Source organism: Micromesistius poutassou (assembly GCF_964030765.1).
Source record: "Micromesistius poutassou genome assembly, chromosome: 9".
NCBI classification, from domain to species: Eukaryota; Metazoa; Chordata; class Actinopteri; order Gadiformes; family Gadidae; genus Micromesistius; species Micromesistius poutassou.
The window spans coordinates 11,264,335-11,290,833 of NC_140279.1; the positions used below are offsets into that span (position 1 = coordinate 11,264,335).

General features: G+C 43.8%; 1 protein-coding gene across 1 annotated transcript in view; it reads right to left on the reverse strand.

Annotated features, from left to right (window-relative positions):
- obscna (obscurin, cytoskeletal calmodulin and titin-interacting RhoGEF a) overlaps window positions 1-26,499 on the reverse strand; it is a 74,672-nt gene that overhangs the window by 20,241 nt on the left and 27,932 nt on the right. The window contains exons 31-36 of the mRNA XM_084473583.1: window positions 17,783-18,058; window positions 17,102-17,377; window positions 5,268-5,543; window positions 4,450-4,725; window positions 3,666-3,941; window positions 867-3,575 (exon numbers count right to left, since the gene is read on the reverse strand). Of these exons, the coding sequence (XP_084329709.1) occupies window positions 867-3,575; window positions 3,666-3,941; window positions 4,450-4,725; window positions 5,268-5,543; window positions 17,102-17,377; window positions 17,783-18,058 (4,089 nt within the window). The remainder of the gene's footprint in view (window positions 1-866; window positions 3,576-3,665; window positions 3,942-4,449; window positions 4,726-5,267; window positions 5,544-17,101; window positions 17,378-17,782; window positions 18,059-26,499) is intronic.

Below are 26,499 nucleotides of genomic sequence, written 5' to 3' on the forward strand. Positions count from 1 at the left end.
GTACATTAGGGATAGTGGATTGCTATTCAATCTCTCAATTCTAAAGAACAAGGAAGAAAATAACAGTAGTAACGCCAGGCAGGGGTGTACTTAGTCATTTGGGGGCCCAAGGCAAACCCAGTCATTGGGGCCCTCCACATTCTCGTTCTGCACTGTATATATATATATATATATATATATTGTATAACTCTGCTTCATTTTCTCAACCCGCGCCAACTAGTTTGTTTTGGTACCATCTTCCTGAATCAAGCCTGCACATGCGCAGTAAAATGGAATAGTCCATTGCATGAGAAGGGAGGGGGGGGCAGTCAAAAGATCATGATAGATTAAGCATTTTTATGGATTTTTAAGCATGTGAATTAAGACTAAAAAAATTATAATTGCTTTAAATCTAAGAAAACTTTATTAATCAGTTTTCTATGAGACGTTTGGGGGCCCCTGGAAATCTCGGGGCCCCAGGCAATTGCCTGTGTTTGCCTAATGGTAGGTCCGCCCCTGACGCCAGGAGCACCTTAGCCAGACTAGATGCTCCCTGATACGTACTGACACTCTGTAGTGGCATTCACTTGAGACGTGGTTGGACACATTGTGAGTTGCTAGGTTTGGCGTTGTGCACATTTATATCAGCAACAGCTTAAAACATTTGGGATATTTGGACTGTATACGTCTATTGCTTAGCGTGTAATCAGTAGTCATGTGGTCAGAGTTAAAACCAGTTTGAAGCCATTCCCCTCCGCGGCAAACCGCCGCGAGGTCTGACGCATCGCCCCTTCCCTCCCTAAGACGGCCACGGCGGAATGGGTTAAGACTGTGTCCAAGTGTGTCTCAAGTGAACACGCCCTGATCCATTCTACCGTTTCACTTACTGGAACTGGCAGGAATAAGCGAGGCTCGCCTCCTCTCCTGCAGAGTCATTTGGCTGTCCTGCTCTGTCAGGTTGTAGGCCTCCCATAGAGAGACACCCTCACTCTCAACAACAAAGCCGGTCGACTCATTGGTTAAGGTTACCGGGGCTACCGGAGTCTGGGTTGGAGGTGGAGCCAGGACTGGAGGCGGAGTCTGGGGCATCGGCTTTGCCAGGGCTTGAGGCTTCTGGAGCACCGGTTGAAGAGGTGTTATGGCTGCAAGTGGTGGGTGTACAGGCTTGGTGGTGGTGGCTGGGGTCGCTTTTTGTTGGGCGGTTATGTTACCGCTATAGGAGATCACACCAAACTTATTAACAACCTCACAGGTGTAAACGCCACTGTCCATGAGGTTCACGTCGGTGACCTCCAATACGAGGACACCGTTTTCTGAAGTCTTCATCCTGTGCCGCTGGTCTGTGATTATTTGCTGTCCGTGTTTGAGCCAGCGCACAGCCTCAAGCTTCCCCTCTGCAACACACTCCAAATGGGCCTTACCGCCGAGTTCCACGCCCTGGTTCTTAAACACCTCCTTGAAGACCGGACGCATGTCTTTACGGGCCTTGTAGCCTTTGAACGCAGCCTGAATCTTGACAGCAGCTTCCAGCATCTCAGGCTCATTGTCTATGATATCCATAATATCTTCTGGAGCTTCCGTGGGTGTCTGCGGTGGTTGGATCACCTGAGGTAACAGCTGGATGGGAGCAGGCTGAGTTTGAGCGTTAATGGTGAAACCTAAAGGCTGGATGTTGCTGGAGTCCACAGTTTTCTCAGATCCTGCTATGGAGAAGGTGTCGTCCTCCGTGATGAAGAGAAGAGGAACGTTATCACGGGGCTCCGGCGTCTCACTCTCCAAACGCATCGGTCGAACTGCATGCTTCCTGCCCTCGTCCAATTTTGGCATCATGCTTGGGGTTCCCACCAGTGCTGCCACTGGCAATTTCATTTCTTTTAGGGGCCCCACTGGCAGCACTGGCTGTTTCATTTCCACGTCCTTCTCTTTACTCTTGACTAGTTGCTCATCTTCCTGTTCGTTCTCAGTGTCTCGTGGGACAGGTTGTTCCCTCTCACCTTCAGTATTCTCCTCACATTTCTTCTCTAAGGGTTTTACTGAGTCTTGAGCTGCCTGAACTTCCTTCTTAAACACAGGAATGACCAGGACCTGTTCTTCATCTTGACTTGCTTCAGAGTCTCTTGAGAACTGGCTTCCCGATGCCCTCCTGGCCCTGCCTTTGGTCCTCGCAGGTGGTTTCGGTGGTAGGGTCTCTATCACGATAGGCCTCTCTTTTGTCTTTACTGCCTCTTCTTCCAAAGCATCTACTGAGGGCGTTTCTTCAAGAGGTTTTAATGACTTCTTCTCAGTGGCTTCCATCGCATATGTTTTATTTGTTGGTAGACTATCTTCAATAACCTGGTCTTGTTTAGGATCATCCTTTGACGGTTGCCTCTCACCTATTTCCTTGAAGCTAGACTCGGATGCTTTGATTGACGCAGTAAGTTTCCCTTTAGTTCTTACTGGTGGTCTCAAAGGCACCTCCTCTCTTTTTTGTATGTCATCCTCCTTTGTGATAGACATCGCAATTTGAGGCATTACTGGATTATTCCCGACATACTTCTGTGGTGGTTCCAAAGGCATTTGTTCTCCCTTTGCAATCTCACTTTGTTCCTGTGGAGATGGTGCTGACATCTGATCATCACCCCTTGTTTTCTCCCAATGTGTTGATGATAGTTTTTCTTTCTGTTCATCAGTCTCTGTCTCCTTCTTCTGATTCATCTTGGCCGGTTGCAGAGGTCTCACCACCGGTGCTCCATTTGAGGATGTCTCACTCTGGTTTTCTACTGACAAAGCTGATGACATCCGTCTTTTGTCTCTTGAGCAAACTTCAACAGTTTGCTCTTTGTTTGCATCAAGCTGCTTAACTTCATGCCCCTTTTCACTGTTTTCACTCAGAGAATTTATTGGCAGTGTGTCTCTTTCATACTTCCTTCTTGGAACCGGCTTTGGCACTTTGGGTTCCACGCTTTCCTCTAGTTCACCTTCTGGGTCAGAAATGTCAAATCGCACCACCTTGGTGTCTTGACTGCCTGACAAACGTCTCTTCTCCACTTCCATAATTGTTTCATGTTTACTGTCAAACTGCTTCACTTCAGACACTTCCTCACTGTCTTTTATCAGAGACTTCAATGGCACCGTTTCTCTTTGGACCTCATTCTTCCTCCTTGGGACAGGCTTCGGCACCTGGGGTTCCACCCTTGGCTCCGGTTCATCTTTTGGGTCATTGATGTAAAATCGCACAACTTTGGTATCTTGAGAACCTGAAATGCGTCTCTTGTTCACTTCGTTGTTTTTGTCCTGGGTTCCATCTAGCTGCTTGGCTTTGGGCTCTGCCTTGCTGACTTTGTTAGGTGCTATGTGTGCCGATGTGTCTCCTTGGTCTTCCTGCTTCTTCCTTTGCTCAGGCTTTGACACTTTAGGTTCCACCTTAGGTTCAACCTTTGGTTCCAGTTCCACTTCCTGGTCAGTAACGCAGGTCTGGGACAATCTAACAGGTTTGACATCTTCGGTACCGGACGTGACCGGTGGAATTGGAGGAGTGTGTTCGACAACACTCTCTTCTGAAAAAGGCATTATCTTCACCGACTCCGTCTTGTTAGGAAGATCCAATTCAACTGCTAAACACCAATTGAAAAGAGTTTCATTAGTAAGACTGTTGTTGTAAATATATAAACATACTTACAAGGAGATTTGTTTTACAGACTCACCGTTCACAGCCAGACTAGCAGAGCTCTCTGCTCCTCCTACTAGGCAGGAGTAGCTGCCACTGTCCTCTGGGTTGATGTCCTTGATGAGGAGCTGAAGCAGGCAGCCATCTTGTTTCATCTCATACTTTATGTTGGCTCTCAGTGGAAGACTGTTCTTCCTCCACCTCACCCTCACTCCAGGCTGAGGAGGCTGAGAAAGCTCACAGAACAGAGAGGCAGCCTCTCCCTCCTCAGCCTCTGCATCCTGTAGCTCCTTCTTGAAAGATGGAAGGACTTCTAGAGAAGAGATAGATATTGAACATTTTAATATTTTCTAAATTAGGCAAAGCCCTCTTCAAGGGTAAATCGAACTTCTGGCGTGTCTATAGTACTGGGCATTTCAGCCCATTGACAAGGCGTTAGCCAACACCTTAGACACCATTGTAAAACTGGTTGTCATTAACATGGCAAGTTAATCATGTTCCTTGCCAGCTGATGACACAAATTGAGCTATGGGTTGGGGCAGGAGGCCACTGGATCATCCTGATGATGCTGATATTATTATCAATAATATCACAATGTATGTCCATCACAATGTATGTCCATCCGCACACTAGCTCACCTGAAATCCAAAGATGGCTTGGCAATTATTGATGTTGACTATCACTATTTCGTATAGCTGTCAAATCCCCTTTCACGTATGCACTCACAATCAAAGTTATGTCACGGCATATACAAATTTACCATTGTAAATAAGTTTCATGGCCTTTAAGATAACATATCGACCAGTAGAATATGTACTCACCTGTGACAGCCAGACTAGCAGAGCTCTCTGCTCCTCCTACTAGACAGGAGTAGCTGCCACTGTCCTCTGGTTTGAGGTCCTTGATGAGGAGCTGGAGCAGGCAGCCATCTTGTTTCATCTCATACTTCCTGTTGGCTCTCAGTGGCAGCCTGTTCTTCCTCCACTGCACCAACACTCCAGGCTGAGGAGGCTTAGAAAGCACACAGGACAGAGAGGCAGCCTCTCCCTCCTCAGCCTCCACACTCTGTAGCTCCTTCTTGAAGGATGGAAGGAGTTCTGGAGGAGAGGTGAATATGGAGCATTGAGATATGTTTAATTTTAGGAAAGTATATTGTGGGCAAAATCATAGAGCTGGACAATTTTTTGCATACGTTGTATTTTTATGAATTGTAGCTCATTGACACTTCTTGTCACATCTCGCACCATTCCTTAATTATTTCACTCCCTGTCATTATGTTTCTCACATCTCTGATTGTCCTCACTCACCTCAGTTGTTTTCACCTGTCCCTCATTAACATTCCTCTCCGAGTGTATTTAGTCAGTGTGTTTCCCTTTCTCTGTGCTAGTTTGTCTTCCTATCAAGCGTTATAACATTGTCCGAGTGATATTTACGGTCCCTGGATTTTCTTATTCCTGCCTGTTAACTCCCGACTACGCCTTGTCTTCTACCTGCCGGATTGTTTGCCTGATCTACAAATTATTTCTTGTGTACTGACCTATCCGCTAGTAAAGGACATTCTTTCTACGCAGACTTTTGCCTCCTGAGTCGTGCTTTTGATACCTATTTCCCCTGCTGCTCACTCAGCCATTACACTCACCTGTCACAACCAGACCAGCAGAGCACTCTGCTCCTCCTACTAGACAGGAGAAGCTGCCACTGTCGTCTGGTTTGAGGTCCTTGATGAGGAGCTGGAGCAGGCAGCCATCTTGTTTCATCTCGTACTTCCTGTTGGCTCTCAGTGGCAGCCTGTTCTTCCTCCACTGCACCAACACTCCAGGCTGAGGAGGCTTAGAAAGCTCACAGGACAGAGAGGCAGCCTCTCCCTCCTCAGCCTCCACACTCTGTAGCTCCTTCTTGAAAGATGGAAGGAGATCTGAAAGAGAGATGGATATGGTTAATCTACATATATTTTGATGCTAAGCAAAGATCTTCTCAGAACATTCATATTGCTGGCCAATCTATAGGATATCTTTATATGTATGACCGATTCCACACCATTGTCAATAAGCTGTCCAACATCTTGGACACCTTGGTACAGCTAGGTATCATCAGCATAGAGATTGAAGAGACAGTGCACATCTAAGAACTGGATCCCCCAGGAAATGCCAAGTTTATGGTCAAATATGAGACCATGCAGCAGCTGAATTTTAGAGAAGCATCTCGCTGCGGCCTGCGGGAAGGCACTCGCCCGTGATGTGGGCGGGGCGTGATGTCACGCCCCGCCCACATCACGGGCGAGTGCATTCTGGGATTGAGAGATGCTTCTCGAAAAACCGGTCTTTCTGGAAACTTCTATTCGATGGCGGTATGTTTCATGCACCTATATGTTTATTATCTATTATTTATCATTAAAATAAATAATATCGGATTATTTGACTAATAGGTTATTATATAATATGTTTATATATATATATATATATATATATATATATATATATATATATATATATTTATATATTTATATATATAATATAATGATTAATTGACTAACACACGTTAGTGTCTAGCCTTCTCTGCTCTTGTTAAGACCCTGAACACATTAAATCGGATAAATATGACTGCGCATAGCTGCTATGATCTGTGTTTCATAATTGGTACTTTTTGGTTGATTTAAAGCACAAACATTGAATTCATTCGGTGGTAAAAATTTGGTACATTTTGGTACATTTTATATTGTAATAAAGTAATAGAAAGATCTAGATAAGAACACGTATTAGTCATATCTTAAGACTTGTATAGTGTACACATTAGAGGGGAAGAAGTGAAACTATTAATAGTTAGTTGGGTTAGTTAAATAACACAGGTGTGCCCCATTGGTACAAAGGTAAGGCTTAGGGGTGCTACACCAGATTGTGCTTAAATTCAAAATGGTTCTTGTTTTATTACTGTAATTATGGATTCTTGTTAGCAGAGGGTCTAATCTTGTCTTTATTCCTCAGCATCCTACACATTTTGATGGTCCCCCGGACCCAGGATCATTACTAGAGGGTGGATCCTATAAATGCCCCTGCTGCATGTACACTAGCGATAAATTGTATCAGATGCAGCTCCACATGGAAAACCACACAAAGCTTGCGGTGCAGCATAAAGGTAGGGTTTAATGGGATGGACAATAAGTGTGTGGCATGCATGGAAGCAGGGTGCGATTTCCTTGATCGCACACTTCAGAATGCAGCCATAGCTTTATAATAAACAAGCACAAGTGGCTTTTCACTGGAGAAACTAGTGAAACTAGTAAAATAAAACAAAGAATCTTCATATTTTTAGAACCTCCAAAATCCGATTAAGAATTGAAGATGTAGGCTAACTACTAGGCTAATAGCTTAGGATGAAGGACAAAGGAAAGTGAATACCTCGGTAGTAGGCATAATAAAAGCAGGCTAATAGGCCAACTTCTCCCTGAGATATAAAAGCACCTTTTGCGTTTATGCAACTACTAACAACTGGATAATCTTTTTTTGTTTACAGGACTTTTCATCTGCAAATGCAGTCTAGCTTGTAGGAAGTCCTCCCATTTTCATTGTGTTCATTGCAACACCACCATAATTAGAAAGGATCAATTTACTCAACATTTAAATAGTCACCAGTCTCCTGCCTCCGCACCCTCCTCGCAGCCTCCATCCTCCACTGCTGAGCCCTCCTCGCAGCCTCCATCCTCCACTGCTGAGCCCTCCTCGCAGCCTCCATCCTCCACTGCTGCTATGCCCTCCTCGCAGCCTCCATCCTCCACTGCTGCCCCCTCCTCGCAGCCTCCATCCTCCACTGCTGCTATGCCCTCCTCGCAGCCTCCATCCTCCACTGCTGCTATGCCCTCCTCGCAGCCTCCATCCTCCACTGCTGCCCCCTCCTCGCAGCCTCCATCCTCCACTGCTGCTATGCCCTCCTCGCAGCCTCCATCCTCCACTGCTGCTATGCCCTTCTCACAGCCTCCATCCTCCACTGCTGCCCCCTCCTTGCAGCCTCCATCCTCCACTGCTGCCCCCTCCTCGCAGCCTCCATCCTCCACTGCTGCTATGCCCTTCTCGCAGCCTCCATCCTCCACTGCTGCTATGCCCTTCTCGCAGCCTCCATCCTCCACTGCTGCTATGCCCTTCTCGCAGCCTCCATCCTCCACTGCTGAGCCCTCCTCGCAGCCTCCATCCTCCACTGCTGCTATGCCCTTCTCGCAGCCTCCATCCTCCACTGCTGAGCCCTCCTCGCAGCCTCCATCCTCCACTGCTGCTATGCCCTCCTCGCAGCCTCCATCCTCCACTGCTGCCCCCTCCTCGCAGCCTCCATCCTCCACTGCTGAGCCCTCCTCGCAGCCTCCATCCTCCACTGCTGAGCCCTCCTCGCAGCCTCCATCCTCCACTGCTGCCCCCTCCTCGCAGCCTCCATCCTCCACTGCTGCTATGCCCTTCTCGCAGCCTCCACCTCCACCGATTAGGCGCAAGGTTAGAGAGACAGTGGTGTGCCCACAATGTGGACTGACGTTAAATAGACGGAACTTGCGAGTACACATCCTGAGACGCCATACGGTCATAAAAACCGATATTACAGCTCAACACCATCTAAAGTCAGAATGTATTGATTTTGAAAACTGTATTTTTGCAGTTGCAAAATCATTTGCATCCCCCAGCACACCATTGCACGTCATCAAACGGACTCGGGGGCACAACCAGAAGACATGCTGCGAGAGTGATGAGTGCAATCGAAACATGGACTGTGCTGAGCGTTCAAATTTGAAAACTTTTGAATGTCCACACATTCAATCACTCTCCTACTGTCCTCCAGCAAAGCAGTTGCAGTCTCCTCTTTCAGAGGAAGTGCTTCAGAAGATGGTAGAGGAGAAATGGTTTGGACAGAACAAAAAAGAAATGTGTCTGGCACGGCAGAGGGATGCTGTTGCGGCTGGGACTCCCCTCTCATGTTTAGTTAACGTCTCTGGTCCTCCTTCAAAAAGATACCTTTCTGTTTTTGAGCCAACGGTCGCTTATTATAGCAGGCTTGGTCGTGTCATGGTCAGTTTTGACTGTAAAAAAATAACTTGGCACTGCCCATGCGCAAGTCCCCGCCAGTCATGCATACATAAGTATGTTGCCAAGTGGCATCTATTTGAAACGGAACAGGCACTTTTTAGACGAACTAAATGTTACGAGGGTGACAAAGGAGCCATGCATTTCACTGAAGACATGGCAGGCGCAGAGCAAGAGGATGGAGTGGAATATCCGCCCACTGGGAAAACTTTGGAGAAGATGGTTAAGGACCTCTTCAGACACAAGAAACTCCCGGAAGTTCTTCCCCCCAATGCAGTTCACACCACGTCATTTCCATCTGCGTTAATACCACCAGAGACATTCTGTAGACACTGCCCAGAACCAACAATGCTGAGTGAGCCATCACTCATAACATCCAAGGGCAAGATTGTCACCATTACAGATGTCATCGAGGGTAGGTTCTTGTGTATTGTGTGTATTACTGTGTATGTTATGCTGTTTTTTAAAGAGCCAATGTCTATTGTGATAAGAGGGTAGAATGACATTGCATCAAATCATAATCACTCCCTTGGTATAATATCAGTGCAAATGTGTTATCGTGGCTATTTACCTGACCCAATTTGAATTGTAATTTTGATTTCATTTTTCTTGAGGTGCTTAATTTCCACACTTTTACTCACTGCACCCGTTCATTTTTTTATCCATCTCTTAATTTATAACTGTGAACAGGTATTGCATTATACAGCAAGTGGTGTCACAAGTGTGGCCTGGTTTACCGATACCAGGAGTGGTCTGATGGTATCCACAACTTCGATGACCACACTCTCTTGTCTCTACACCTGTGTCTGTTCCTGAGAAACAGTCTTCAGGTAGGACAACAATTTTTTTCACTTTTTTGTCTATTCTGTTATTATAACAGCATGCAGTAAATAAATGCAGTAAATAAATGTGTAATGGCGATGTTGATTTTGCAGACTCACCAGGCTGTTGGCAGTGTCATCGAGGCACTGGAAAGAACAGCTGGGAAACGTTTCCCAGCAGCACAAAAAATTCTGCAAGCTTACCTCACGTTCGAAGCACTTTGTGACCACAGTTACACATTTGCATGTGTTTCGTGTGGGCACCACCCTGTGACTGTTGTTATGGACCTTCACAAAAAAGGGGTGTTTAGTATGCCAGGTAAGTGTTTCTGTCTGTCTGAAGCACTACATATTTGGCTTGCACAGATTATGGTATGACTGTCATTTTCTTTAAAGTGAGCGATATTGAGGAACCACCGCCAGATTTTGACGGCAGGGTGGATGCAGAGGAGTTCTGGGAGAAGGTGGCAATGGAAGTTATTTCCCGTGGGTTGGTGACCAGTGAGTACATAAACTATTGCTTTTTTTCATGTGATGGCACTATGACAGGATTGATAACTTGAATCCCTGTATTTGCAAATTGGTTTCCTGTAAAAATAGATGTCAGATTTGTTACGACTGGTGTTCATAAATTGTCTTATGTTCTCTTTATTCCCAAACCACCCCCACCCACCCTCATAGGTAACAAGGAAAACCCTTTTGTTGTACGTCCTAGCTATCACAACTGGGCGCCTTGGATAGGGCCCCACACCAGGAGTGGCAATGTAGTCCTAAACACAGAATTCAGAAAGGTGCATTCCCCACGAAGTCCAGCAGAAGAGTTGGAGTTGAACGTCACAGAAGACCGACTCACAGACGAGCTTCTCAAGGTCAAGGTATGAAAGCAAAGTGTTGCAATAATGTCCCTGTGTAGGATGTACAGGCCTTTAATTGTCATCTAGGTCATTTGTGACTACACTTTTTGCATTTACTTTTTGTCTTTAACCACAATTTGCATATGCAAGTGCCTGCCTTGAACGGTAGATGTATTGGGTGATGAGATTGATTGTAAAGAAGACTGCTTGTTTTAACGTACCTGTACCTATGCTTTGGAGTGTTATACCGGTTGCCTGTGACCGTTGATAGAAACGTGCCGTAATAGCCACTTAGATTGTGTGTGTGCATGTTTACATTGTGTTGTACAGATGGCAGATCTACGTGCCTTGTGTGGGCAGTGTGGTGTGGACCCCCGGGGCTCACGAATGGACATTGTCAACAGACTTCAGCAACAAATGAAGAACAGAGATACCTATGACAAGGTCTTCTCTCAGATCTGGGGAGCTTCAGGTAACCAACCCTCTCTGGAAACCAAGTGTTGTGTTACTAAGTGTTTCTCAGTTGCTTTAGTCTCACAAAAGAAGGACACTTAAAGCACACATTAAAAAATTATAGATAAACTTTAAGCACTTTTAATGCACTAAAAACTGTGAAAATGTTAATGATCTGAGAATAACAGAAATGCAACTGAAAAACTAAGTTGTAGTGTAGAACCCTTATTCAATCTGTGGATAACAGTGAAGAACAGAAACGTTATCTACCAAGGTCATGTTCTCTCGCTCTGACGCCTTTCCTCTATCTTTGGGGCTTGTTCTCATAGGTGGATGGGCAGTGGTAACCTGTCCTTGTGCCGTGGTGTATGCTGTCAAATTCAATATCCGAGCAGAAAGCCCACGCGACTACACCGACATTCTGCTGTCCATGAAGCATTTTCCAAACCTAACACTGTATGATTTTGCCCGCGGTTTGGCTACCCACGCCAACCAAAGAGTGCCTGGCACTTTTCGGCCGCATGGTGGCAGGTTGCTTGAACCCACCGAGAGCAACATTGCAGAGGCAAACGCAGGTGAACTTACAGTGAACTTACCATGGCTACATAACAAAAAAAAGTTGCCAGACCAAGAAGGACACCCTCTCACAGGATCATCGGATCATTACGCCCTCTATGATCGCTTTCATGAGGACAATACAAAGGACAAGAGTGATGTCCTTCGGAAAATCGAACTCTCTCCTGAGATCTGTGGCTGGGTGAACAGTCAGACAGCGGAACAGCTGTTTTCTGGAATGAGGCAGAATAATCATTTCTTAAACATGATGACGCCATCTTCGCATGTTTTCCTAATGAGAAACATTCTGCACCATTACAACCAAAACAAAAATGCTGCCACAATGGATAAACTGAAGAGGACATTTGGCCAGGAAGTCACTCTAAATTCTTATGGCCAAGCAGTGTTGGGTATGTATTTGAAATGACACAAATGTTGCCTTTATGCCTTCACCTAGAAGTCTAATTTACAGCATCCTTCAGCACAAAAGCAGAAAGCTGAATGAATGATGATTTTAATATTGTTTTTTTTTGTATTGTAGAAGGCACACAGTCCACAGACTCCCGCACAATTCAACAAGGTTCGACCGATGGGGACACTCTTGAAGAAGGTTTGTCTATGTCTATTATAGTTGAAGTGGCACATAATGTTTAATGTATGGGTCATTAGTAACCGTATGACATTGCACAGAAGTATTGCTTTTGTCCTTCACAACACATTTTGTTTGTCTTAACTACTTACTTTTGGTGTTTTCTTTTTTTTTTCTTTTTTTTTTTGACCTCACTTGTTTACGTTTCTTATGTGTACAATATCTGCCAGAAAACAGCCATGTGTCAGCAGAGCAAGGCCAAAGCACACATGAAGACATGACTGTGGACCCTCCTAAAGCAGGTACACTTATGTCCTTTTGTTCTTAAAGGGGCACACAAATAGTTTATGTACGATGCACCAATGTTCTCCCATTTTGTCTTTCAATATCACTTCAACAGCAGGCATGCCGTGTGGGCCTCACTGTGCAGCTCTTACATGTGTAGGCTCAATAGAGGCCAAGAGGTCATGCTGGTCCTTCGCTTCGCACCCTGATCAACAAAAAGTGGTACTGTGATTGTCGATAGTTATAATGGAATATTTGAAAGAGGTAAACTAGGTTTGAATTAAATAGTAATAGTACTTTGTGTTTTCCAGCTGCATTATGTGTTGGACCACAACAGACCGGGCCATGAACTCATAGTGCGTGACCACAACAGCTGCCTAACCCGTTCCGACTTCCAAACACTAGGCCTGCAGAGGGAGATGGAGTCAACTGTAAGTTCCTTGTGGTACATAGTGCGAACCCAATACCCAATTTTCCACATGTAGTAATCAACTTTTTTTGTCACAGATTGGGAATGCCTGTTTTGATATAATCAAGAGGATAGCAGTTTCCAAGGTAGAGTAAACTAAGTATCTGCTATGTGCTGAGTTAATTGCCATTGTAGGTGTTAACCCTTGAATTTAAATTAAGGTTGTGTTTTGATGCTTGATCAGAGGAAGAAGGTCCACATTGTAGATCTGTACGTCTGCCCAACTTGGCTGCCACCTCTTAGCAAGGACCCTATGGCAAATATACCTGTAAGTATGATCCCTATGATGTTGGACAATGCTATGCTTGAGTTGAGTACATTGATTAATCTTGTCTTTGCAAATCTCTTTTGTTAGAGCCAAGCCCATCAGCTGGATGCCATTTTCATCCCTCTGTGGACACCTGGTCACTATCAGATCTGTGTGCGTATTATCTACCATTAATTACACTGTCTCGAAAGAAGTGGGAAATCATGTCTCTTCTTTGTATATTCTCATTTCCTTCACAATTGCTTGACGTAGCAGCCAGGCTCCATGCTGACATGTACCTCCACGAGGAAACATTTTTTTCAGATGCACTTCACCATGATGCTTTTTTAACTTATTAAACCAAAGGTTGTTCTCTTTAGGTCATCAAGCCAGCTCAGAAACGCATCCTCTTCCTGGACTCGCTTTTTGCAGTGAGCGAGTCTGGATTTAGAGGAGGGCAACAGTATATTCCACTATTGAGGTTTTATATACTATATATTTACATATACACATAGCAAAATGTTGGACTTGGCCACGTTCCTATGACCTGTCCATGAAGTTCGTATGACCTTTTCGTAAGTTTCATTTGGTCGTGTTCGTATGACCTTTTCATAAGTTTCATTTGGTCATGTTCATATGACCGTTTTCATTTTTCAGGGATGCTAACAACTCGCGGGGGGTTTTATAAAAAAAGGTCAGGGTAAGAGCTGGCACACAGATCTGGACCCTGTGTGGCAAGCCTGGGGCTTGGAGATAGGCTTAGGGTTAGGGCAGTATGAGGGCTTGAAGGAGAGACAAAAATGTTTCTGAACATATCTTTGGATTCATGTGTAAGTGCCCTGTACATTTCAGATGAAATCAAATAAATAGATAAAAGTTGAAAATAGTGGACAGGTAACTAATAAATTTGAGTGGAAAAACACTGAATAACACAGATAATTTTGATTCAACTACCGCTCTCTTCTTTTTGACCATACATGCGTTTGCAACCCTGATTTTTCTTTGGTCATGTTCCTTTGACCTTTTCACTGTTACGATGTGGTTGAGTTCATTTGACTCTTGTAATTGATTTGGCTGTGTTCTTCTGGCCCTTTTCATTTGAATTGAAGCAATTGTTGATTGTTTTTCTCTTCATTATGACAAATGTAATTGTTTACCTTTGATTATTTTAGGAACATTGCTCAAAACATTTCTGTTGGTTCCTGGGAGGAGCTAACCGGCAAAGAGTTGCAGGTATTTAAATAGTTATATGCATCACACATTGCATGTGCGAGTGAGTGTGTTCAATTCATGAATACTTGACTTTCTTGATTAAGGGCTTCCCTAGCCAGCAAATGGGTTTGGACTGCGGCATCTTCATGATAATGGTGGGTCCTATGTCAATGGTGGAATTTATTAAATTTTAAATTTGCCATAAATTACTCCAATGCTGCACACATGTCTATATCAAACTTTGAAGCTATAAAACATTTTTTGGGGTACAGGCAGCCTTGTACGTCACCTTAGAGGCCGAATTTGACTACTCTGTTGTAAGTATTTTTTTATTATGACATTGTTATGACCCGGTTCTTTCATTCTGTGTTCAGTACTGAAGCAAAACCTTCTTTAATTTCAGCACGACATGCCTGCCCTGCGGAGATGGTGGTGTCTGATGCTACTGGAAAATGACACCCTTGACAGGTATGTACAGTAATCTTTGTTGATGGCATGGGTCAATGACCATTGGTAGGTATTGGTAGGTATTTTCTCTCTTTCTCTTTCTCTTTCTCACATTCTCTCTTAATGAGTTCACTCAGTTTGACTGTTTTACCTTCGGTAGGTAATTTCAATGCCGTACTTATTCAATTGTACATTTTCATTTGTAGTCATGGCCAAGTCTTCGCACATTGGACAGCAGAGTGCCAGGAGCTATTGAGTGGCAATTATTCCCCAGTGTTTAGGCTGAAGAGAACGCGCAAACTGGGCTCTGAGGTTAGTCCTGAGGAAGAACCTAATACACAAAACTGCCCCCTCCCCACCACCACCTTAACCTGACTCCCCCACCTTACTGTGCCACCCTCCCATATACAGACTACATACAACCCACTGCATCATCAGTAAGCCACTGCCCCACATACACAGCACACAGGCCACCCCCCGCCCCCCCCCCCCCACCTGTTAGGGTATGACTTCACTCATCACAACACACAACCACCTTTTTTAAATTTAGGGTTATAACCAACCAGTTTTTCTGATGACACCCCTAACATTTAATCTAAAAGTAGGGGACGCTAACCACTGCACCAACACACCCACTAAGTGTTCTTCAATATGCCATTTCTGGCCTTCCTGCCTTACTGTCTTCCTGTCTTTCATGTCTTCTCCATGACACCATCGGAACAACACACAACGGAGAAGGACTCACAGCGATGAGGGAAGGAGAGGAACCCAGCCAACCGAAAAACCCAAAAAATTCACTGTTACCATTTATTTCACTGTTACCAGTCATTTATCAAATATGAGTGTTCTTTTTGTTTGTTTCTTTTAGTTTTTGTTCTTATGTTCTTCATTGGTTTCTTGGATAGACAGTGAGACTTGAAATAGGCGACTTGTAATATAATTTGTAGATAATTTGTAGAATAGCTTTGGGACTATTTTACTAACTGACTGACTGACTGACTGACTGACTGACTAACTACTGTTTTGGGACTCCGATGAGACTTGAAATAGGCGACTTGTAATATAATTTGTAGATAATTTGTAGAATAGCTTTGGGACTATTTTACTAACTAACTGACTGACTGACTGACTGACTAACTACTGTTTTGGGACTCCGATGAGACTTGAAATAGGCGACTTGTAATATAATTTGTAGATAATTTGTAGAATAGCTTTGGGACTATTTTACTAACTAACTGACTGACTGACTGACTGACTGACTGACTGACTGACTAACTACTGTTTTGGGACTCCGATGAGACTTGAAATAGGCGACTTGTAATATAATTTGTACCCGGTTCTTTCATTCTGTGTTCAGTACTGAAGCAAAACCTTCTTTAATTTCAGCACGACATGCCTGCCCTGCGGAGATGGTGGTGTCTGATGCTACTGGAAAATGACACCCTTGACAGGTATGTACAGTAATCTTTGTTGATGGCATGGGTCAATGACCATTGGTAGGTATTTTCTCTCTTTCTCTTTCTCTTTCTCACATTCTCTCTTAATGAGTTCACTCAGTTTGACTGTTTTACCTTCGGTAGGTAATTTCAATGCCGACACCATCGGAACAACACACAACGGAGAAGGACTCACAGCGATGAGGGAAGGAGAGGAACCCAGCCAACCGAAAAACCCAAAAAATTCACTGTTACCATTTATTTCACTGTTACCAGTCATTTATCAAATATGAGTGTTCTTTTTGTTTGTTTCTTTTAGTTTTTGTTCTTATGTTCTTCATTGGTTTCTAATTTTAATTTAATTAATTATTATTATTATTAATTTAAATAATTTAATGTTTTCAAATGTGAGTGAACATAAATCCAAAGTGTTAATACACTGCAGTTGTCTTCCATGAATGCCCCAAGTTGTGATGCTTCCTACACTTTAAAACCTGACTTAAAAATATTATATATATATAGCTGTGTATAGCAGCTCTGTATAGCTGTGTGTATACGCTCAATATACAACAGTTGGGAACCAATCAGATCGCTTGATTTATGCCACCCGTTTTATATATATATATATATATATATATATATATATATATATATATATATATATATAAATTAATATATTTACGTAATTTACCGTCAAGCGATTTAACGATCTATATATATATTATATATTAAAATATTAATTAATATATTCGGGCGCAAACAATCCCAGAATGCACTCGCCCGTGATGTGTCCCAGAATGCACTCGCCCGTGATGTGGGCGGGGCGTGATGTCACGCCCCGCCTTCCCGCAGGCCGCAGCGAGACGTACTTGGAATTTTATGCAGCAAACTGGGAATTCAGCATAAGTACACTTATCATTAAGATGTTTAAATATTGCAAATGACTACAGAAAAAAACTGTAAACAATTCATTACATGGAAAAACACCACCTTGATTCTGAGTGAAAGTCTTTAAAAGGTCTTATGATCAAGGAGAGTATGAACTCACCTGTCACAGCCAGACGAGCAGAGCTCTCTGCTCCTCCTACTAGACAGGAGTAGCTGCCACTGTCCTCTGGTTTGAGGTCCTTGATGAGGAGCTGGAGCAGGCAGCCATCTTGTTTCATCTCATACTTCCTGTTGGCTCTCAGAGGCAGCCTGTTCTTCCTCCACTGCACAAACACTCCAGGCTGAGGAGGCTTAGAAAGCTCACAGGACAGAGAGGCAGCCTCTCCCTCCTCAGCCTCTGCATCTTGTAGCTCCTTGTTGAAAGATGGAAGGAGTTCTGGAGGAGAAATTGTTATGAAGCATTTACATATCTCTGCTGGTTTAATGTTCTTTCCTTCAGGACAAACATTGATAAGTTGCTTGATAAATTGCAACATCTCGGTAAAGCGTGATGTCATCAGTGTAGCTACTGAAATATATTTCCTGCTCACTGATGAAACAACAAAGGGAACTCAAATTCAGATTGAACGGGATGGAGCAGAGAGAAGCTATTTTGGGGAAACTGAGGAGAGAGCACATGTTTGAAAAGCTTGGTGCCCCAAAATAATGTCCAGTTTAGGGTCAAATATGTGGCGATGTATCAGGATAACAATTTGTTCTTGGAAAGAATTGTGCATTCAACATAACTTTGCATTAAGATATTTGCATGTTGCATTAATTTAATCCCACATAATGAACAGACCTGTGACAGCTAGACTGGCAGAGCTCTCTGCTCCTCCTACTAGACAGGAGTAGCTGCCACTGTCCTCTGGTTTGAGGTCCTTGATGAGGAGCTGGAGCAGGCAGCCATCTTGTTTCATCTCATACTTCCTGTTGGCTCTCAGTGGCAGCCTGTTCTTCCTCCACTGCACCAACACTCCAGGCTGAGGAGGCTTCGAAAGCTCACAGGACAGAGAGGCAGCCTCTCCCTCCTCAGCCTCTACACTCTGTAGCTCCTTCTTGAAAGATGGAAGGAGTTCTGGAGAAGGGATGAATATGGAGTATTGAGATATGTTTGACTTTAGGAAAAAAACAAATTTTTCGGTAAAATCACAGAGCTGGCCTATTTGTAGATTATATTGTATTTGTATGAAGTGGCAGAGCCCATTAGATTTTCTTTAGCCAAAGAATTACTTGAGTGTCATCAGTGCAACAAATGAATAACATTTGATTTCCAAATGATGACCAACCAGGTGATCATTACAGAATGAAAAAGATGAGGTTGACAACATATCCTCTAGCTTACTGAGGATGCAGTTCATGCCTGAGAACATGATGCTCCAGAATATGTCAAGCTGTTTGGGTCCAATATGTGACCATGAAGCAGTAGGGAGTATTTCAGGAAAGACTCATTGCATTTAGCATAGTTCAACCTCGTATTGAAACACTTAACTTTTCCAATAATGTAACTACCATCCGACAATGGAGTAATAGCCTTTAACGTATCAACCAGTACAGTATATGAACTCACCTGTCACAGCCAGACTAGCAGAGCTCTCTGCTCCTCCTACTAGACAGGAGTAGCTGCCACTGTCCTCTGGTTTGAGGTCCTTGATGAGGAGCTGGAGCAGGCAGCCATCTTGTTTCATCTCATACTTCCTGTTGGCTCTCAGTGGCAGCCTGTTCTTCCTCCACTGCACCAACACTCCAGGCTGAGGAGGCTTAGAAAGCTCACAGGACAGAGAGGCAGCCTCTCCCTCCTCAGCCTCCACACTCTGTAGCTCCTTCTTGATGGTTGGAGGGAGTTCTGGAGGAGGGATGAATATGGAGCATGAAGATATGTTGGATTTTAGGAAAATATATATTTTGGGCAAAATCAGAACTGGCCTATTTGTTGCATACAATCATTTTTTGTGACTTGTTGCAGCCCATTGACTATTATTTAGCAGAGAATTGACATGGTACATCTGAGTGTGATCAGTGTAACAAATGAATGTCATTCTATTCCAAATTATGACCAAGCAAGAGAGCATCACAGAGAGAACAATATGAGGCAGAGAGATCGAATTATCATTGATTACAGAGGAGGAAGTTCATGTCTGAGAACATGATGCTCTAGAAAAAGTCAAAGTGTTTGGGTCCAATATGTAACCATTAAGCAGTAGGGAAAGTTGTACTAAAAGTTCAATTTTGTACAAAAATACTTTTCCAATAATGTAACTACCATCTGACATTGTAGTAATAGCATTAGATATTACTGTCAAGTACAGTATATGAACTCACCTGTCACAGCCAGACTAGCAGAGCTCTCTGCTCCTCCTACTAGACAGGAGTAGCTGCCACTGTCCTCTGGTTTGAGGTCCTTGATGAGGAGCTCGAGCAGGCAGCCATCTTGTTTCATCTCATACTTCCTGTTGGCTCTCAGTGGCAGCCTGTTCTTCCTCCACTGCACCAACACTCCAGGCTGAGGAGGCTTAGAAAGCTCACAGGACAGAGAGGCAGCCTCTCCTTCCTCAGCCTCTGCATCTTGTAGCTCCTTGTTGAAAGATGGAAGGAGTTCTGGAGGAGAAATTGTTATGAAGCATTTACATATCTCTGCTGGTTTAATGTTATTTCCTTCAGGACAAACATTGATAAGTGCTTGGTATTTGGCAACATCTTGGTAAAGCGTGATGTCATCAGTGTAGCTGCTGAAATATATTTCCCGCTCGCTGATGAAACAACAAAGGGAACTCAAATTCTGATTAAACGGGATGGAGCAGAGAGAGGATACTTTGGGGAAACTGAGGAGAGAGCACATGTTTGAAAAGCTTGATGACCCAAAATAATGTCCAGTTTAAGGTCAAATATGGGGCAATGTATCAGGATAACAATTTGTTCTTGGAAGGAATTGTGCATTCAACATAACTTTGCATTAAGATATTTGCATGTTGCATTAATTTAATTACACATAATGAACAGACCTGTGACAGCCAGACTAGCAGAGCTCTCTGCTCCTCCTACTAGACAGGAGTAGCTGCCACTGTCCTCTGGTTTGAGGTCCTTGATGAGGAGCTGGAGCAGGCAGCCATCTTGTTTCATCTCATACTTCCTGTTGGCTCTCAGTGGCAGCCTGTTCTTCCTCCACTGCACCAACACTCCAGGCTGAGGAGGCTTAGAAAGCTCACAGGACAGAGAGGCAGCCTCTCCCTCCTCAGTCTCTGCATCTTGTAGCTCCTTGTTGAAAGATGGAAGGAGTTCTGGAGGGGAAATTGTTATGAAGCATTTACATATCTCTGCTGGTTTAATGTTCTTTCCTTCAGGACAGACATTGATAAGTGCTTGATATTTGCAACATCTTGGTAAGGCGTGATGTCATCAGTGTAGCTGCTGAAATATATTTCCTGCTCGCTGATGAAACAATGAAGGGAACTCAAATTCAGGTTGAACGGGATGGAGCAGAGAGAAGTTACTTTTGGGAAACCGAGGAGAGAGCACATGTTTGAAAAGCTTGATGACCCAAAATAATGTCCAGCTTAAGGTCAAATATGTGGCCATGTATCAGGATAACAATGTTCTTGTAAGGAATTGTGCATTCAACATTACTTTGCAATAAGATATTTGCATGTTGCATTCATTTAATCCTGCATAATGAACTCACCTGTCACAACCAGACTAGCAGAGCTCTCTGCTCCTCCTACTAGACAGGAGTAGCTGCCACTGTCCTCTGGTTTGAGGTCCTTGATGAGGAGCTCGAGCAGGCAGCCATCTTGTTTCATCTCGTACTTCCTGTTGGCTCTCAGTGGCAGCCTGTTCTTCCTCCACTGCACCAACACTCCAGGCTGAGGAGGCTTAGAAAGCTCACAGGACAGAGAGGCAGCCTCTCCCTCCTCAGTCTCTAGATCCTGTAGCTCCTTCTTGATAGTTGGAGGGAGTTCTGGAGAAGGGATGAATATGTAGAATTTAGATATGATGGGTTTTAGGACTAAATATTTTTTGCCAAAATCATTGGCTGGCCACTTTTTGCATATGTGGTAATTTTCTGACTGGTTGCAGCCCATTTACAATTCTTCAGCCAACAAATGATTTGGTTCAGTTAAGTGTCATCAGCATAACAAATAAATGACATTCGATCTCAACTGATGACCAACCAGGAGAACATTACAAAGAGAACAAGAGGAGGCGGAGAACATATTCTCCTTGAGTGCTGAGGAGGCAGTTCATGTCTGAGAACATGATGCTGCAGAATATGTCAAGCTGTTTGGGTCCAATATGTGACCATGAAGCAGTAGGGAGTATTTCAGAAAAGACTCATTGCATTTAGCATTGTTCAACTTTGTATTAAAATACTGAACTTTTCCAATAATGTAACTACCGTCTGACATTGGAGTAATAGCCTTTAACATTAGAAATCAACCAGTACAGTATATGAACTCACCTGTCACAGCTAGACTAGCAGAGCTCTCTGCTTCTCCTACTAGACAGGAGTAGCTGCCACTGTCCTCTGGTTTGAGGTCCTTGATGAGGAGCTCGAGCAGGCAGCCATCTTGTTTCATCTCGTACTTCCTGTTGGCTCTCAGTGGCAGCCTGTTCTTCCTCCACTGCACCAACACTCCAGGCTGAGGAGGCTTAGAAAGCTCACAGGACAGAGAGGCAGCCTCTCCCTCCTCAGTCTCTAGATCCTGTAGCTCCTTCTTGATAGTTGGAGGGAGTTCTGGAGAAGGGATGAATATGTAGAATTTAGATATGTTGGGTTTCAGGACAAAATATTTTTTGCCAAAATCATTGGCTGGCCACTTTTTGCATATGTGGTAATTTTCTGACTGGTTGCAGCCCATTTACAATTCTTCAGCCAACAAATGATTTGGTTCAGTTAAGTGTCATCAGCATAACAAATAAATGACATTCGATCTCAACTGATGACCAACCAGGAGAACATTACAAAGAGAACAAGAGGAGGCGGAGAACATATTCTCCTTGAGTGCTGAGGAGGCAGTTCATGTCTGAGAACATGATGCTCCAGAATATGTCTAGCTGTTTGGGTCCAATATGTGACCATGAAGCAGTGGGGAGTCATTCAGAAGAGACTCACTGCATTACCATAGTTCAACGTTGTATTACAATACTGGACTTTTCCAATAATGTAACTACCATTTGACATTGGAGTAATACTGTAACATTTCATATCAACCAGTACACTATATGAACTCACCTGTGACAGCTAGACTAGCAGAGCTTTCTGCTCCTCCTACTAGACAGGAGTAGCTGCCACTGTCCTCTGGTTTGAGGTCCTTGATGAGGAGCTGGAGCAGGCAGCCATCTTGTTTCATCTCATACTTCCTGTTGGCTCTCAGTGGCAGCCTGTTCTTCCTCCACTGCACCAACACTCCAGGCTGAGGAGGCTTAGAAAGCTCACAGGACAGAGAGGCAGCCTCTCCTTCCTCAGCCTCTGCATCTTGTAGCTCCTTGTTGAAAGATGGAAGGAGTTCTGGAGGGGAAATTGTTATGAAGCATTTACATATCTCTGCTGGTTTATTGTTCTGTCATTCAGGACAAACATTGATAAGTTGCTAAATAATTTGCAACATCTTGGTAAAGCCTGATGTCATCAGTGTAGCTGCTGAAATATATTTCCTGCTCGCTGATGAAACAACAAAGGGAACTCAAATTCAGATTGAACGGGATCGAGCAGAGAGAAGATACTTTTGGGAAACCGAGGAGAGAGCACATGTTTGAAAAGCTTGATGACCCAAAATAATGTCCAGCTTAAGGTAAAATATGTGGCCATGTATCAGGATAACAATGTTCTTGTAAGGAATTGTGCATTCAACATTACTTTTCAATAAGATATTTGCATGTTGCATTCATTTAATCCTGCATAATGAACTCACCTGTCACAGCCAGACTAGCAGAGCTCTCTGCTCCTCCTACTAGACAGGAGTAGCTGCCACTGTCCTCTGGTTTGAGGTCCTTCATGAGGAGCTGGAGCAGGCAGCCATCTTGTTTCATCTCATACTTCCTGTTGGCTCTCAGTGGCAGCCTGTTCTTCCTCCACTGCACCAACACTCCAGGCTGAGGAGGCTTAGAAAGCTCACAGGACAGAGAGGCAGCCTCTCCCTCCTCAGTCTCTAGATCCTGTAGCTCCTTCTTGATAGTTGGGGGAAGTTCTGGAGAAGGGATGAATATGTAGAATTTAGATATGTTGGGTTTCAGGACAAAATATTTTTTGCCAAAATCATTGGCTGGCCACTTTTTGCATATGTGGTAATTTTCTGACTGGTTGCAGCCTATTTACAATTCTTCAGCCAACAAATGATTTGGTTCAGTTAAGTGTCATCAGCATAACAAATAAATGACATTCGATCTCAACTGATGACCAACCAGGAGAACATTACAAAGAGAACAAGAGGAGGCGGAGAACATATTCTCCTTGAGTGCTGAGGAGGCAGTTCATGTCTGAGAACATGATGCTCCAGAATATGTCTAGCTGTTTGGGTCCAATATGTGACCATGAAGCAGTGGGGAGTCATTCAGAAGAGACTCACTGCATTACCATAGTTCAACGTTGTATTACAATACTGGACTTTTCCAATAATGTAACTACCATTTGACATTGGAGTAATACTGTAACATTTCATATCAACCAGTACACTATATGAACTCACCTGTGACAGCTAGACTAGCAGAGCTCTCTGCTCCTCCTACTAGACAGGAGTAGCTGCCACTGTCCTCTGGTTTGAGGTCCTTGATGAGGAGCTGGAGCAGGCAGCCATCTTGTTTCATCTCATACTTCCTGTTGGCTCTCAGTGGCAGCCTGTTCTTCCTCCACTGCACCAACACGCCAGGCTGAGGAGGCTTAGAAAGCTCACAGGACAGAGAGGCAGCCTCTCCCTCCTCAGCCTCCACACTCTGTAGCTCCTTCTTGAAAGATGGAAGGAGTTCTGGAGAAGGGATGAATATGGAGCATTGAGATATGTTGGATTTTAAGAAAATATATATTTTGGGCAAAATCATAGAGCTGGCCTATTTGTTGCATATATCTATTTTTGTGACTTGTTGCAGCCCATTGACTATTATTTAGCAGATAATTGACATGGTATATCTGAGTGTGATCAGTGTAACAAATGAATGTCATTCTATTCCAAATTATGACCAAGCAAGAGAGCATTACAGAGAGAACAATATGAGGCGGAGAGATCGGATTATCATCTATTACAGAGGAGGAAGTTCATGTCTGAGAACATGATGCTCTAGAAAAAGTCAAAGTGTTTGGGTCCAATATGTGACCATTAAGCAGTAGGGGAAGTTGTACTAAAAGTTTAACTTTGTACTAAAATACTTTTCCAATAATGTAACTACCATCTGACATTGTAGTAATAGCATTAGATATTACTGTCAAGTACAGTATATTTACTCACCTGTCACAGCCAGACTAGCAGAGCTCTCTGCTCCTCCTACTAGACAGGAGTAGCTGCCACTGTCCTCTGGTTTGAGGTCCTTGATGAGGAGCTGGAGCAGGCAGCCATCTTGTTTCATCTCGTACTTCCTGTTGGCTCTCAGTGGCAGCCTGTTCTTCCTCCACTGCACCAACACTCCAGGCTGAGGAGGCTTAGAAAGCTCACAGGACAGAGAGGCAGCCTCTCCCTCCTCAGCCTCTGCATCTTGTAGCTCCTTGTTGAAAGATGGAAGGAGTTCTGGAGGGGAAATTGTTATGAAGCATTTACATATCTCTGCTGGTTTAATGTTCTGTCCTTCAGGACAAACATTGATAAGTTGCTAGATAATTTGCAACATCTTGGTAAAGCGTGATGTCATCAGTGTAGCTGCTGAAATATATTTCCTGCTCGCTGATGAAACAATGAAGGGAACTCAAATTCAGGTTGAACGGGATGGAGCAGAGAGAAGTTACTTTTGGGAAACCGAGGAGAGAGCACATGTTTGAAAAGCTTGATGACCCAAAATAATGTCCAGCTTAAGGTCAAATATGTGGCCATGTATCAGGATAACAATGTTCTTGTAAGGAATTGTGCATTCAACATTACTTTGCAATAAGATATTTGCATGTTGCATTCATTTAATCCTGCATAATGAACTCACCTGTCACAACCAGACTAGCAGAGCTCTCTGCTCCTCCTACTAGACAGGAGTAGCTGCCACTGTCCTCTGGTTTGAGGTCCTTGATGAGGAGCTCGAGCAGGCAGCCATCTTGTTTCATCTCATACTTCCTGTTGGCTCTCAGTGGCAGCCTGTTCTTCCTCCACTGCACCAACACTCCAGGCTGAGGAGGCTTAGAAAGCTCACAGGACAGAGAGGCAGCCTCTCCCTCCTCAGTCTCTAGATCCTGTAGCTCCTTCTTGATAGTTGGAGGGAGTTCTGGAGAAGGGATGAATATGTAGAATTTAGATATGATGGGTTTTAGGACTAAATATTTTTTGCCAAAATCATTGGCTGGCCACTATTTGCATATGTGGTAATTTTCTGACTGGTTGCAGCCCATTTACAATTCTTCAGCCAACAAATGATTTGGTTCAGTTAAGTGTCATCAGCATAACAAATAAATGACATTCGATCTCAACTGATGACCAACCAGGAGAACATTACAAAGAGAACAAGAGGAGGCGGAGAACATATTCTCCTTGGGTGCTGAGGAGGCAGTTCATGTCTGAGAACATGATGCTGCAGAATATGTCAAGCTGTTTGGGTCCAATATGTGACCATGAAGCAGTAGGGAGTATTTCAGAAAAGACTCATTGCATTTAGCATTGTTCAACTTTGTATTAAAATACTGAACTTTTCCAATAATGTAACTACCGTCTGACATTGGAGTAATAGCCTTTAACATTAGAAATCAACCAGTACAGTATATGAACTCACCTGTCACAGCTAGACTAGCAGAGCTTTCTGCTCCTCCTACTAGACAGGAGTAGCTGCCACTGTCCTCTGGTTTGAGGTCCTTGATGAGGAGCTGGAGCAGGCAGCCGTCTTGTTTCATCTCATACTTCCTGTTGGCTCTCAGTGGCAGCCTGTTCTTCCTCCACTGTACCAACACTCCAGGCTGAGGAGGCTTAGAAAGCTCACAGGACAGAGAGGCAGCCTCTCCCTCCTCAGCCTCCACACTCTGTACCTCCTCCTTGAAAGATGGAAGGAGTTCTGGAGAAGAGATGGGTATGGGGTATTGAGATATGTTTGATTTTAGGACAAAATATATTTTGGGCAAAATCATTGGCAGGACACTTTTCCATGTTGCAGAATTTTTTGACTGGTTGCAGCTCATTTACAATTCTTCAGCCAACAAATGATTTGGTTCAGTTGAGTGTCATCAGCATAACCAATTTATGACATTCAATCTCAACTGATGACCAACCAAGAGAACATTACAAAGAGAACAAGAGGAGGCGGAGAACAGATTATTCTTGGGTGCTGCGGAGGCAGTTCATGTCTGAGAACATGATGCTCCAGAATATGTCAAGCTGTTTGGGTCCAACATGTGACCATAAAGCA